Raw genomic sequence first — 14,767 nt, forward strand, 5'->3', positions numbered from 1 at the left:
CGCTGCCCGGAGCCTCCGGCACAGAGAGGGGTGCTTTGCTTGCTCCAAGTGCCACAGTTTCCTCCCTTTTAATCCCAGTTGTGGTAAGGAGTTCAGGCGCCTGCCTTCTCCAAGTGTTTTCTTCTCCCACCAAGGAGAAAGACTCAACCTCTGTTCCTGTCCCAAGCACTGTTCTGAGGGCTCTGTCTCACTTTTGTCCCCTTCAAGGACGTGGGTACCACAAAGTCCTTTACATGCCTCTGCCAGACAGCACATAAGGCTGCACCCCTGCCTAGTCTAGTTAGTCACAAGTTCCCTCTCCAGGCAGCAGAAGGTTAAAACACCCCCTTGACTCTCATTACAGAAGGAAAGGGGTGTATGTTCCTGAGCCACTGAATATGGAGAGCTGATGGCGTGCACCAAATGTGGCTCTTGTTTCATCGTTCTTTCAGAATCAGGATTAGTTTGCTTTCTTTCTGGGTAATTTAACATGTCAAACACAAGCTACTATGAACAAAAATTTCCCCAAAGGAAATTCCTCTTTCCCATCTTCTTCATCTGCTGTACGCTTAGCGACCTACTAACTACGAAGCGCACACTTTCCCCCAAATCCTGACATGTGGGGGGATCTGGTGATCTGAGTGTGAAGCTGTGCTCCCAAGCTGGCTTCTTCAAATAGCGTTTGTCACAAAGATGACAGCACATCCTGCCTTACGCTCACGTCGCTGGTTTTAGAGACAGCATTATGCATTCTTCTGTAGAGGCTATTTTGGTCACCAATATCAAAATATAACGTTTTAATCTTAGTTTCTAGTGATGCTCTCTGTGGACATCACCATCTTGTGGCCGAGCGGACGCTTGTGTCGTGGTGCTAATGGAGGAGGCTGTAGGAGCTGGTGAGACCAGCCGAAGGACAGGAGGGCAACGGCCTGGATGCAGGGACTGGAGGAAAGGCGCAAGGGCCTTAGAAATGTTCTAGGGTCAAAAAAGAGACTTGGCACCACTTCAGAACTTGTTTTATCACAAAGTAGGAACGAAACATTAGTGAATTTAAGATTCCTGTATTTGACTGGAATTTTACCGATTGTATTTCTGAACTCCCTGCAGGAGCCCTAGATACTGTAGTTGAAGGGAAGTCTTATGTACAGATAGTTCAACAGTTCCTTTGGGAGATGCACAGGGACACGAAGGAACAGGGAAGAAGGGCCTGAAAAACAGAGGGTTGCGTGAGGAGCATGTACGGTGTTAGTCTTACGCCATGATGCCTTTTGCAGAAATTCCTCAGCTCTTAAAATCTCTGTGTGCTTACACCCTTGGCCTGTTCAGTATCGCTGCAACGCCCATAGACGTTTCAGATTGTGAGATATGCATATAATATTAGACCTAATATAATAGACTTTTGAAGATGGTGCCAAGTACCACAACCAAATGCGAGGGGGGAATTGGCGCTAACTAGGAATGTTTATGTCATATCGGATGGTGCTCGGGGGTACCCAAACCACTTGTGCAAGACAACGAGCAGCAGATGCCCTTGTGCACTTTCAAAATCTGTTCTATAACTTTATGGAAAAGGACAAGAGTTAGCCAGTCTTAAATGGTACAGATTTACTGTCATTTTAATACTGTTTTTATTTAGTAGACAAGGAGGTAAAATGACTGGAAATTCAAAGAGTAAATAGTTTGTTGTCCTGTTGGGGCTCGATGAAATGCTGATACCTCATTCCATTCTGGGAGGGTTTAGAATCACTTTTATTTCCTTGGATCCTGGATGCATCTCATTCTCTACGGAACAGGTCAGAATCCAACTGCTTGCAGCCCTAGGGTTGGTTTTGTTGCATGTTAACATGAACAGACCTCAGTCCTTCAGACAGATATTTTGATGCATTTCCTCCTAAGTCTCTGCCTTGTTATTTCTGGGAGGGTTTGAAAGCATTTAGGATAACACACAGTGGTCTTTTCCATTACTAATATCTCAGATTCTGTGAGTACATTTTTAACCCAAGTACTGCTTGGTTCTACATCTCCATAATAGAATTTGCTATGAGCAAGATCGTTCCAGTTATTAATCAGTTTTCTTTACAGCAGGAATTGTAGCTATGAAGGAGACTGGAGCACATGGGATGATCCCAGTTTGGCAGCTGGATCTCAGTTCTTAAACCAGAAAAAAGATTTTGCTACATTCCACCCAGCTCCATTAATCCTGTATTTTTACTATCTCATTTTATGCATCTTATACCTTTCAAATTCAGGTGCTTCCAGTCTTTCCACGCCACAGGAAAACAAGCAGGAATGCTGCTTATTGCTAGGATTTGGCATAAGATACTTAGGTCTGGAAAGGATTTATACAAATGTACGCACATGCACGCACACAGACGTACACATTTATATATACAGTACAATTTTTTTTAAGCTGTTTTTTAAATTAGGAGTACAGAAACACACAGAAAAGTTGGAGGTTTCAGACACTTTCTGTGCATCTATTAAACAAATGTGCTTTTGGTCTTAAAGCTGAATTTTCGCAGGCCTTGCTCTGTGTTGTGCTGCCTCTTTGTAGAAGTTTTTGAAAAGCTGCAGTTTGCAGAGCAGCTACTGTACATGCTGCGAAACTGCTGCTTATAGAACCTGTCCGCGTTGTCACTCCTGAGTATGTGCATTTTATGTATATTTTTTAAAACTCTTTTTAATGCACACCTTTCAGAATTTGTATGTTTTCCACAGGGCTGAAAACCTCTGATGGGTAGCATGAATTTAAAGTAAGGCTATAAAGACACATCTATGGGATCTACTCCATTGTACTGAGCCAGCAATAATGGACAATTGAAAACAAATCTGTTTACGAGTTTAAGAAATTCACCAATAAGTCACATTTTTAAAACACTTTTTTTTTTCCTAATTTTTTTTGCCTGCAACATAGAAGAGAGATACTAGTGATTTTTCATTACTTTTAACATAAAACTTGTAGGAAATTAAAAGGGAGTTGTAGATATTGGAACGGAAAAAGTAAATTGATGACAGTTAGGCAGAACTAATTTTCAGTCATATCCCTGATTTTTTTTTTAGTGGGTTTAAGCTTGGTCCTTAATGTTATTTTAAGAGTTTTTCTGTGGTTTACCGTATGCACAAATAAATGAAAAACTACTTTTGGTCTCTGAGATTATTTTGCTTGGCATTCAACATCTGATACTACTTGATAATTATTACAATGTTCCTTGCTCATAGACCTCCTTTATAGGCTTTACAGTTAATTTATGCAAATGTATCAGTGTCATTCAGTGATTTCAGAAGGGTGTAACAGAACCGATCATTCAAACTAGCATTTGCAAATACTTTTTTAGAAAAGGAAATGTAAACATATAAATAATTAAAAAGATACTTTTCATTTGGTGTGACAGGGATACCTTGTATTAACAGCTTTATTTCTTTAGCTGGTCAAATTATAGTCATAATTTGCTGTCTGGTACCCACAAACTTTATTTCTTTTATAGTGTTTCATTTAATGGTCTCTCTTGTACTCTACGGGGTTTAGTTTGAGGGAGGAAATAATTATAATTTTAACTGGTCCGTTCCATTGAGATTTAAGTGGACTCTATCGTGCAGCTTTCTTTGTACATTACAACGCAATTTATAGTGATACAAAGTACATTAAAACACTTTACAGAGTTGAGGACAGCTACTGTCCTACCAGGAGAGAGCAGAGGAAAGGCTGTGTGGGGATGGAGGGAAGGAAAAAGGAAACAGACATGACATTTTAAAAGCCATAAAGAGGCAGGTGAGGGTCCTTGCAGGCTGGTTATTGTAAGGGAAAAATAGGAGATGCAGAAATGGAGGGGAAGGCAAGTAGGATTTGTACCAGCACAATACATGCCGTGGTATGTTAGTTTAATTGCTGCACTCGGATGAACTGCAAACAATGTTGGTCATGGAGCAATAGATTTACACGCCTTTTCCTCTTGTTGCCTTAAGCTTTAAGTTGCAATGAAAACGATGGTGACCACCTGGATAGAGACCAGCAATACCCCAGCAATCAAAAAACAAAGCGTATGAGGACATCGTTCAAACACCACCAGTTGCGGACAATGAAGTCATACTTTGCTATTAACCACAATCCTGATGCCAAGGACTTGAAACAGCTAGCTCAGAAAACGGGCCTGACCAAAAGAGTTCTTCAGGTAAGAAGAGCAGTCTTTTATCTTGAACCGTAAATAAAATACCAGTTTTATATTTGAAATGCCATGGGTGTTGCTGATTTTCATGGTTTTCTTAATCATTCATATCTTCTGTGAGACCTCACTTAAATCTTAGAAAATATGAGGAAAGTTATTTCTTTCCAGCTTCCCAAAAGTAGATCACCTGGGTTATAAATTTTAATGACAGTTGTGAAGGTTTGGGGCCTGCTTGTTTCCCTGTAGTCAGTTAATTCTGGTGCATGCTTTAGCTTCCAATCTGCTGTAAAAGTGACTTACTTCAGTTAGTGTGTTCACTGCAAATAAAGCGTTCTTAATTTAGAAATTACTGTGAATGTTTACCTTGATAAGACATTAATCGGCAGTTTGAATTTATTTTATCAGGGCGAGGAGGAAGGATATCTTTTCTGTCATAACTGGAGTGGACATAAGTTTAATTTTCCAAAGATTAATTTTTTATTCATACTTTAGTAACTTAGAATGAAAGGAGATTACATTTTAAAAGTCCTTTTTCCTCTGAAAGCTGGATTTTTCTGGCTTCCAGGACATACACTCTGTTTGAACTATTATGGGAAGCAAAGGTGAGAATGTTAGTTGATTCAGCTCCATTTTCATTTATAGTTCTGATTCAAGAGTCAGTTTTAATGGGCCCTTATCCAAACAGCTATACCTAGATAGAAATTTGGGCATATAGGAGCCATGGCATTCCAGGAGCTATAGCTGAAATTCTTAAAAGGGTCTTAATTGTAGAAAAATGGTTTGTGAGCTTCCCAGAGACAGGCAGGACTCAGAGGCAGGCTCCTGGGAAAGTGTCGTGCACAGCTCTCGCCGATTCATAGGCAAGTGAGGGCAGTAGAGAAAAGTATTGAGGAAAAACTGAATTCACTGGAGAGATTCTGGACCTTACAGTATTAATACCTCACAGAAGAAGGAATAAAGGTTTTGCAGGCTTACCAGTAAAAACTACTAATGGAAACCCATATGTCATTACTTCTCTTGGCTCCCTCCTCCATAGTTGGATTTTTTTTGTGGCTTTATGGGGCTGATTTGCGGTGGAGGAACAGATTCCTCCGACACAGCTAGCGCACATCCTAACGCTTGATGGAGTGTCTCTCACAGCAGCTCTCCTTTATCCGTGCACATACGCAAAATAATTTACTTCATTTTTCTATCCTTATTTTGACACTTTTTTGTTTTACACTCAGAGTTCGGACACTTCAGTAGCATCTGTTCTGTCCATTACCGTGCACTCACACGTGAGTTATCTGAGAAATTTCACATAGTGCATTAAGAAATGAGAGGAGTGTCTAGAAAGTGTCTTTCTCTCAATCATCTTTCCGTTCTCTTTCCTCACTCCGCACCAACTTTGATTTCTGTCCTCCTCTTCTCTTTTCACCTAGTGTGTCTTCCCTTCCATCTTTTTTTTTCACATCATTGTCTCTGTTTCTTCCTTCCTTTTCAGAGTGTATTTCCTTGTCTCCAAAATCTGACTGTCTCCACCACACCTCACTCCCTTTTTCAGTTTCTTCATTGCTTCCTGTCTCCATCTCAAACATACTGCAGCTTGCAGTTTTAGGGTGCTTAGTGGTTCCTCTTTTTTGCCACAATCCCTTACAATTCCACTAAACTTTTTTTCACCATTTTGGTAATTGGTGTTTAAATTCCTTTACTTTCACAGTTAAATACTCCTTTACATCTGGGTTCCTTTAGCTGAAGAGTGGCGTGAGGTAATAGTTGGTGGAGAGGATTGCACCCAGAGGATGATGCTGTTGGAGGCACTTCAAGAAAATTACTTGGAGAGATACTTTGTCTCTTATCACTTGAGTTTTCCTGTGTTACGAGCACACTCTACTCCATGCTCTTTTGAACTTTTTGTTTGAAAATTAATTTGGGCCATGAAAAAACAAACTTGTTTCTTGGATTGTAGAAGTTTTGCGCCCAATTGCTTTACCTCTAACCTGTGAGAGGCAATTTTTCAAACACTGAAGTTCACCTATATGTGTTTCAGGGTTGCTCTTGCTGGGGAAAACTCTTCATGATATTGGTTAGTGAGATGGTAACTTGTTAATTATTTTGAGCCAGAAAGGTTGGCATTCCATCTGTGTCATTTATTGAACATGAAGTAATTCACTGACACTATTGATCTAAACAAGCATCATTAGTATTAGTCTGCCTTACGCACCGAAGGCACGTGGACTCCCAGACGTACAGGCACACTTGTCAGTAGCAAGAAATCTTCCACATTCCCCATGTTGTTATGAGGCGTGTGTGTAAGCTGTTGTATTTTCTGTATGTTCAGATCTCGGTTCAGTTGATGAAGGATTGTGGCTCTTTGTATATCATCAGCAGAATATATTTTCATAGAAAATAACAAGGCAGCAGATCAGGAGAAACAGATTCTCTTGTTCTGAAATGCAGTGGAGCTCCTGGGGATTTAGGAAACAGCTATAGTGCCCTTGCTACATAGGCAGTCCCACATAACACATAACTAAGGTGCTTGTTTGTAGATGAGTGGAGAATATGGCCATATTCTTAATGATCTGTGATATCGGATTTGGAAGACCTGACTTCTGTCTTTGTGGCTTTGTAATGCAGACTGTTCTCCATAAGTAGTGACATTAGGATCACAGTAAACCTGTTTATATTTTTAACCCCTGTTTTTATTTATTTTCATTCCAGTTTAGCTTTATATTTGCAATTTAATCCATACACTTCTTGTACTGCAGCTGGGGAGCGCAAGCTCATTACTGTAAGCTATCATTCATAATTAAAGTGACCAGCTAATTGTGAGCTAACTAACTGGCGTAAATATTCCTCTTTGGGGAATTGGCCTTTCTTTTTATGAGTTTAAAAAGGGAAGGTGGGAGTAGATACCCCTGAGATGATGTGGCTTGCTAGCTATAGGTATGCACTTCTTCTCTCCCCAGGAGTCTGGAATATGATTATCCATGGCTAAAGCAGTTTAGGAACATGAAGTGTTATTTTTCAGTGGGTGTCTTGTACACTGCTTAGTCTTTCTTGAATCGCTCCCCAGTAAAGTTGCTGTGAAAACTCTTCAAAGATGGGTTTGGAATGCATTTGGACTTTGCTAATTCAGTTTTCACAACCGTGTCTGGGTACCCTGCGCTACCTTTCGGTGAGGACTTGCTTTAGGACAACTTACTGCAGACTCTCTACTGAGCCTCCATTCATAAAATACCCCACAGTTCCCCTTTAACTGTGCCTTTAGTAATTACAACAGAGTGATCAGTATGTGTGTGCGATGAGCAGACGGAGTTTGCTTTGTGGTGCAACATCCTTTTTAGTTTTGTTTCTCCACTTACTAGCTAGTAAAATTCAGTAAAGCCAAATGTCCCCAGGTAGCTGCATGAATGAGCAAAACTGCGTTTAAAAATTTGTTTCTAGCACAAGCTATTCCTACAACTAATATGTAACAGTGCAACAACGGAGGTGTTACAAACAAGAAAGTAAAAGTTATCTAAGGTGATTAGATGTTCTCATTCACTGCAGTATCTGAATTCTTTACAAGACTTGGTGTATTTTTCAATACTTCCCAATGATATGGAGATGTTATTTAATTCCTGTTTTACTTGATGGAGACAAAAGGTTAGCGGTATAGATCACTGAAGAGATAGTATAACCTTCTAACCACAGTAGCTATTATTCTGCCTAGCTGCTGATTGTCCAGCTACAGGCATCCAGCTCCGCCAACTAGAACGGGGTAGCGTCAACGGTGGGTCTCGCAGCTGCTCTTGTTTTCCAGTGGAAGTTTTGGGCCCTATTTTCCCCTTTGATTTGAAATAGCTCAACATTATAATGACACTGTTGGACAGAAAACCACTAAATACTTCCCAACGATTTTGTTTATTCCTCAGTACTGAAGACCAGATTCCTAATTGTGTAATTGACGTGAGATAAGTCCTTCTGGAACAATTCTTCAGTTATGTATGTTTGGGTTATTATTTCTTTACCTTACTGTAGTACTGTTACAGGTGCAGGGCCTGAATTGCCAACGTGAGCATACAGCGCTACTGCCCTTATGCATGGGCAGCCCTGACTTGCCAGCTCTTACACGCTGCTTTGCACAGCTGTAAGTAACTACACGGGGCAGTAGAGAAGCAGGCCTGCATTCCTGCAGCTCACAAAACAGTAACTATTTCACTACTCTTCAACAGGAAGCCTTTGCAGAATACTTTCATATCTTAAGTGCATACCAGAATATCCCTATTGTCATAATTATGTTATCCCTTTCCATCATGAGATGAGGTACTTCCAGTATTTCAGTTAGCAAATACCTAGACGCCTTTTCAGTAATCACATGCATACTTATTACTGGACAATTTTAAGGAGCTTTATAACCACTAGCTGATTAACCCTGACAATATCTCAGTGAGGAAGAAAGTGAAAGTAGTCATGCAATCTCTATTTTTGAATGCTTAGAAGATTGTGAAATATTTTTTATGTCTAACATGAATTACCGCTATTAAAGAGAGAATGAACCATCTTATATGTGTGGCTCCTGAAAGCAGCATTAGTGGTCATCGGTAAGGGCATCTAAGCCACAGGTTTTCATATTTAATGGCAGATAAAGGGGAACACGTAAGCACCACTAATCTTGCTCGCTTTTCTTTACATACTAGAGGTTTCAGATCACAAACACAAACAATACAGTAGTCTCTCTCGCCCCACTAAGGTTAAGGAGCAGTTGGACTTTTAGGAACAATGTAAACGAACAAAATAGTTATGGTGTGTTCCACAGATTTACATACTTCAAGCAAGGCAATTGTTTTGTGAATAAGCCTGGAAATGTTACTCCTATTAGGGGCTACTGCATATATAAATATGTATATTTTTAATGAACGTAAGTGGGAAATTATGCAGAAATATGTGTGGATACAACTGGACTAGGTTTTGTTTTAATTATTACGTAACCATGGTACACATACCTATCAACAGTCTCTAAACTTCCATTTCACCTTCATGTGTATTATCCTTTTTACAATTCCTAGAAGGTACATTAAAAAAACTAATTTACTTTGTAGGACAAATATAAATTATCTCTTACTGAAAGGTAAAAAATCCCATAAATGTTCAAACTGCCCTTTTTTTACCATTCCTGACTAGCTGGCACTTGAGACTTTGTGGCTTAAATGACCAGAACAAACTGATTTGCTTCGCTTGCGTCCCCTGCACATGAGGCTCCTCACCTTGCTCAGAACCACGTGCACACACTTCCATGCCTCCCTTCTTGCGTGGCTCTGAATGAACAGTCGTACGAGAGGACACTGGTCATGAACGTGTCAGGCAAAAATATCACATCGGGTTTTGCCTGCTTTTGCCCACGTTGCTGCCCTTTAACAGGCTTACCGCTACAATGGACTATGAAATCATGAGTATATTTTTGCCAGTGCTAGTTTAGGAGATTATTGTTTTCTTGTCATACATGAAACTGATACACAGCCTTCAAACTAAGTGTTTTAATAAAGGGAATGCCAACATCAACTGGTTTATAATACTGAGCTTTCAGGAACGAGGACCTGTAGGGATGTGATTTATGCACAGCCCATGAATGCAGCTCCCATGGCCACTGCTAGAATTTGTTACTGAGGATTATTTCCTCATCGCATTCCTTGGAGAGAGTGCAAGAGAGAGAGGGTATGCACGTTAAAGACGCTTGGCTGGGGGCGAAAGCTTTCCAGAGAAAAAGTAAGAGCGCTCGATAGGGGGAATTTGGGTCTGGACCACCCGTAGACGAGAAGAAAAACAGAGGAAAAACAGCTGAGACACGTTCATGAGTTCTAACTGCGGCGGGCAAGCTGAGAGTGCAAAGAAAACACCTTACAGGACTGCTCGTATTTACAAATCGCTCCTCTGTTCGCGGTCTGGCTTAAAGCGGATCCTACGGCAGGGCCATGCTGTTTCAGAGGTAGAGGTCAGAATTTCTGTTCAGGTTGGTGTGGCCTTGTGAGCTCCACGCACTCAGCTCCCCGGTGCAGGCCGCAGAGGAGAAATCTGATGGAGATACTGTATGGCTGTGCAGATCCTTTCACTCGCTCGGTTCCTTTCTCCGACAGATACAGAGATGACGAGGCTTGTTGCATCTGGAACGGAAAGGCCCGGTCCTGTTCCTTAGATCAGGTCAACGTGAGGACAGTAGGATCAGGATTGAGTCCATGTAATGATGACAGAAGGCCTTCTGATAAATAAGCACAGTGAAATTTCAGCTAGTTTGTGGCAGTAAAATCACCTGGAATCAGCATATATCAGGTTGAACACAGGGTATTTAATGACATTTTAAAATTTACTCGAAGTAATATACTGTACCTAGGTTTCATGCAAGGCTCACAAACACATTTTTTAAAAAAATCCATTTTCAAACAGGCCAGAAAAATATTTTATCTTTAAACAAATACTGCAGACAGTGGAGAGCATTATTAACTCGGACATAAACACTGAAATTTAACTGGGAAAGATGAAGTCATAGCTTTCATCCTTCGCTCATAAATAATAACCAAATAATGCAAGAAGTAGCAACTTTGGAAAAATCTCTGTATGTGGATTTAATTTCTACTGAATGTCAGTTTTTAATGCAATGTGGACCTTTAATATCATTCAAGCCTATTTTCCCGACATCACGCCAGTACTGAAAACATTTGAAAAAGGAGGCTGGCATAGGCGAAGGGAGCTACGGCTTTTGAGAAAGAAGAGTAAGAAAGAGGGACAGTCCTTTTAGAAAAGTGAAGGCGCTGCTGACCCTGAGGCATGAGAGAGTTCCTGGGAGAGCTCTCAGGGCACAGAAAGGCAGGGTGCTGTGGTCTGTGCCACTTGCTGCTCATGATGGGGGACGGACTTGAGGTACGAGGGTGCCGAAACTCGTTACTTTATGTTCGTCAGATGCTTGATGTCTGCCTCATCCAGACAAATACTTCTGGGATTGAGAGCAGTCGAGGATTTGTGCAGGCTGCCAAAATTCTAAGCATCTTTATACACAGCCTGCACAGAAAGGGTTCCCCCCTCCATCCTTCATCCACTCCCGTCCCAGGCAGACTGTTTTTACAGGATTGCAGGAGGGGGAAAGAAGGAATGCTTTACAGGTGTGCAGAGGACACTTGTCATGCCTGGGGCTGCTTTTCTAACATGTTACCAGTAAAAAACTTCTTCCACAGTTCAAATGTTGGTGAATTTGTGAGAATGCTTTTGCTTTTTTAAACACTGTACCTCTTTAAATGCTACCCTGTTATATTAAACTATTTCAGGTTTGGTTTCAAAATGCTCGAGCCAAATTCAGACGGAACCTCTTACGTCAAGAAAACACAGGGGTGGATAAGACTTCAGACTCAACACTCCAAGCAGGGACCCCATCAGGTCCTGCCTCAGAAATATCCAATGCCTCCATGAGTCCATCCAGCACTCCCACTACTTTAACGGACTTGACTAACCCTACAATGCCTACTGTGACATCTGTCTTGACGTCAGTGCCCGGAAGTCTTGAGGTTCATGAATCTCGAAGTCCTTCACAGACGACTCTTACAAATCTTTTCTGATGACTCTTTCTTAATAATTTCTTTAAAAAAGAAATTATTCTTAGTTGAAATTCCAAGTGTATTTTAATAGAGGCTTTGAGCAACTGACTAACCACAATTAGGATCTCTCCTAAAAAACAGAAGGAAATGTAGTGTTCTGGTATTACGGAGTATGGACTGAAGAATAACTTGGAAGATCTATTGCAACACAACATTTGTGTAACTGTACAGTTTTGTGGACTGAGCAAGGGAAACAGCAATTAATTTAAGTTGGCTAAAGCTTCTGTATTTTCAAAGACTGCCATGTGCCTTATATACTGTTTTATCTACATTCTTTGGATTCCATGTCCACTTCTCTCTTTTCCTCTCTGTATATTTATGACCAGGGCAAAAATGTTAAGAGTTTGTTACTTTGAATAGTCCTAAGCCTTTCATTGGTTGCTTTGTTGTTTTAGAATTTTAAGGTCGAAGCCTGTTCGAATACCAGAATTTGTAAAATCTAACCAGTAATAAAACCACTTATGGAAACTACTTGGTAATGGCTGCAGTTACATTTAACGTTAGTGATTGTATTTAAAAGGATTAGAAAACTGCACTTCAAACACAGTATCTGCCTAGGAGAAACTCTAAATATGATGTGGACATTCCTCCTGTTCCTGAAGTACGTACGGGTGAGAAATCCAGCTTGTACAACGGTCTAGGTATCCTCATTATAGAGAAATAATGGTTAGTTGCAGGTAGAAATTATCAGATCGTGTTAAAATTCAGACAGACAAACTATACCTAATTTTGCTGCGTGAAGGAAACCTGACTTCAGCTAGCGTTTATGGAAACAGCCTTGCTTTTGTGCAAGAGACGCCTTGTCCCGTTTCATGGAGGGGGCAAGCGGGTACCCGACAGCTGTGTGCCCACAGCCAGTCCATCAGAGTCCATCACAGACCGTTACCCAGGACACTGGGTAATATTTTCCCCAGGAAAAAGACGGGAGAATTTCAGGTTATTTTACAACACTGGGGAGCAAAGTCAAGGCAAAATAGTGTTTTATGAAGTCACAGCCTTACATTTTTTTGTTACACTCTGAAGGAATAAAAAGCCAAGGCAGAATATGATACTATGGATACTAATAAAAGTGGTTATTCCTTTAATGATTACAGACCTTTCGGTACAATTTCATTCCTTCTCCCCCAAAATCTGTGCAGAATATGACTCATATTTTGAGTTTTTTCCTATTGCTTTTACGGATGCTTTTCTGTAATTAAAGAAATACCTCAGCAAAGTTTAAATATGTATGAGTATACACTATGCTGTTTGCCTGGTAGTGTTATAGATTTTGAGTGGTACGTAAGATGCATATGGTTGTTGCTTTTCAAACCTGTGACACTCAGTTTCAGTCAAATGTTAGGTTGGATGCGGCTAGCTGTCTAAAACTAATCCATCATTCCCATTGGATCAAAATTGCTAAAAGATTATTCCAAATAAACAGCAAGATAGATGCCAACTTTCGTGTTCTTTGGCCTTTTCAGTGCACTGAGGATGATTTAGTAGGCCAGACCCTTTGTTAACAATGTTTTAGTTTTAAAAGCATTACATTTATTCAGCTTTCTCAGCTGAAAATTTGCCGTTATTGTGCAAGCCAAATTCCTATCGAGATCAGTGAGAGATCTCAGAGCATGAGAACTGTGGGATAGAAATGCTGACATAATTAGGTCATTTATTAACCTTTTTTACACTCCAGCTTAAAAAACGCCACAGGTGAGTTGTCTGAAAAGAAGATAGTCCTAAAAAAATCGTAACTAGCTGAGATCTGTGAAGGGATTACGTTCTGGTCACTAAAACCAATAGGCTAGCATAGTTCATTAAATTTATACATAATGATGAAACATTAAAAAAGATGATTTGGGTTCAATTAGTAACTGTTTCAGGTTTGTCCAAGACGTTTTTCCTCACAACGCAAATGTCTAATAAGGAAATTGCGCTGGTTAGTGGACTGTAAGAGAGTACATATCTGCCTTTCAAAGATATTCAGACACAGAGATTCTGCTGTATGTAATGTTTTGTTCATTGTCAATTACCTTCGAGATTTTTTTTTTTTTGACATGCTTACCTGGATCTTTTCTTAATTTAAAAGGCAATGTTGGTCCACTGTTAAATGGATACAGCCCCTAATTAAAAACCCTGTGTATTAAGCTGTAAACAGTTCTAAAAAACGGAATCCTGAGTTCTTGAGTGTTACGGCAAACGTAGCGGATAACAATTCAGATGGTCCTTTAAAATTGCCGTGCTATTATTTGTGATCTTGTATTTTGACTACCTGAATCCACACGGATGGAAATACCTTTCAAATCAATTCTCAATATTGCCTTTTCAGATAACTGACATTTACGAAGGGGAATACTCTCGTGTTAATCTTATCTGAAACCTATAAGAGACAATTAGAGAAATTGTCTGGTTTAATCGAATCAGGGATTTTGCATATAAATAAGAGACAATATTCTATGTAGGGTCTTTATGTAGGTGCATTAGGATTCACTCACTGGCTCCAATGACCTATGTTGTCCCCATGATTGTTTCAATCCTGTGGTATTGTTCGGTTGTTTAGAGCTTGTTGGTTTTGAATGCTGTACATTTTTTTACTACTGCAATTCTAATGTTTCTTCACATACTTGTACAGTTCCACATTTGATGTATTAGTCTGAAATTCTGTTAAAAACATGAACAAAAATGGAAATGATATTTCTTTGGAAGTGTATTTTTACTGTATATCTAATTTGAACTAGTTGAACATACTTTACATTTTTGCATGATAGGTGTGTAGTTCATTTTTTAAATATGAAAGAGACTTAAGAGTAACTTAGAATGAGAATATAATGAAACCTATACAAATATGGAAAATACATACAATGATTTGCTACTTTTTGACTCAAGAAACTTTTTGAAATACATTTTACCTAGTTTATTTAAGATAATGCAGATATTTTGTCCTTGAGTTTGTACGTAATACAGAATATAAAAGGGGATTACGCACTAGAAAAACTCTGAAGTCACCTTGGTACTCGACAGCACGCTGGATTGTTCTTGTCA

The 14,767-nt window shown here is 39.8% G+C and overlaps 1 protein-coding gene across 5 annotated transcripts in view; it reads left to right on the forward strand.

Moving 5' to 3' along the window:
- LHX2 (LIM homeobox 2) overlaps positions 1–12,217 on the forward strand; it is a 50,578-nt gene extending 38,361 nt beyond the window's left edge. For all 5 annotated transcript variants that reach the window (XM_075112151.1, XM_075112148.1, XM_075112150.1 and 2 more), the window contains exons 4-5: positions 3,943–4,148; positions 11,420–12,217. In XM_075112151.1, coding sequence (XP_074968252.1) covers positions 3,943–4,148; positions 11,420–11,707 — 494 coding nt within the window. In that variant the 3' untranslated portion in view covers positions 11,708–12,217. The remainder of the gene's footprint in view (positions 1–3,942; positions 4,149–11,419) is intronic.
- Positions 12,218–14,767: the final 2,550 nt, after the last annotated feature.

Source organism: Phalacrocorax aristotelis, chromosome 17 (genome assembly GCF_949628215.1).
Source record: "Phalacrocorax aristotelis chromosome 17, bGulAri2.1, whole genome shotgun sequence".
NCBI classification, from domain to species: domain Eukaryota; kingdom Metazoa; phylum Chordata; class Aves; order Suliformes; family Phalacrocoracidae; genus Phalacrocorax; species Phalacrocorax aristotelis.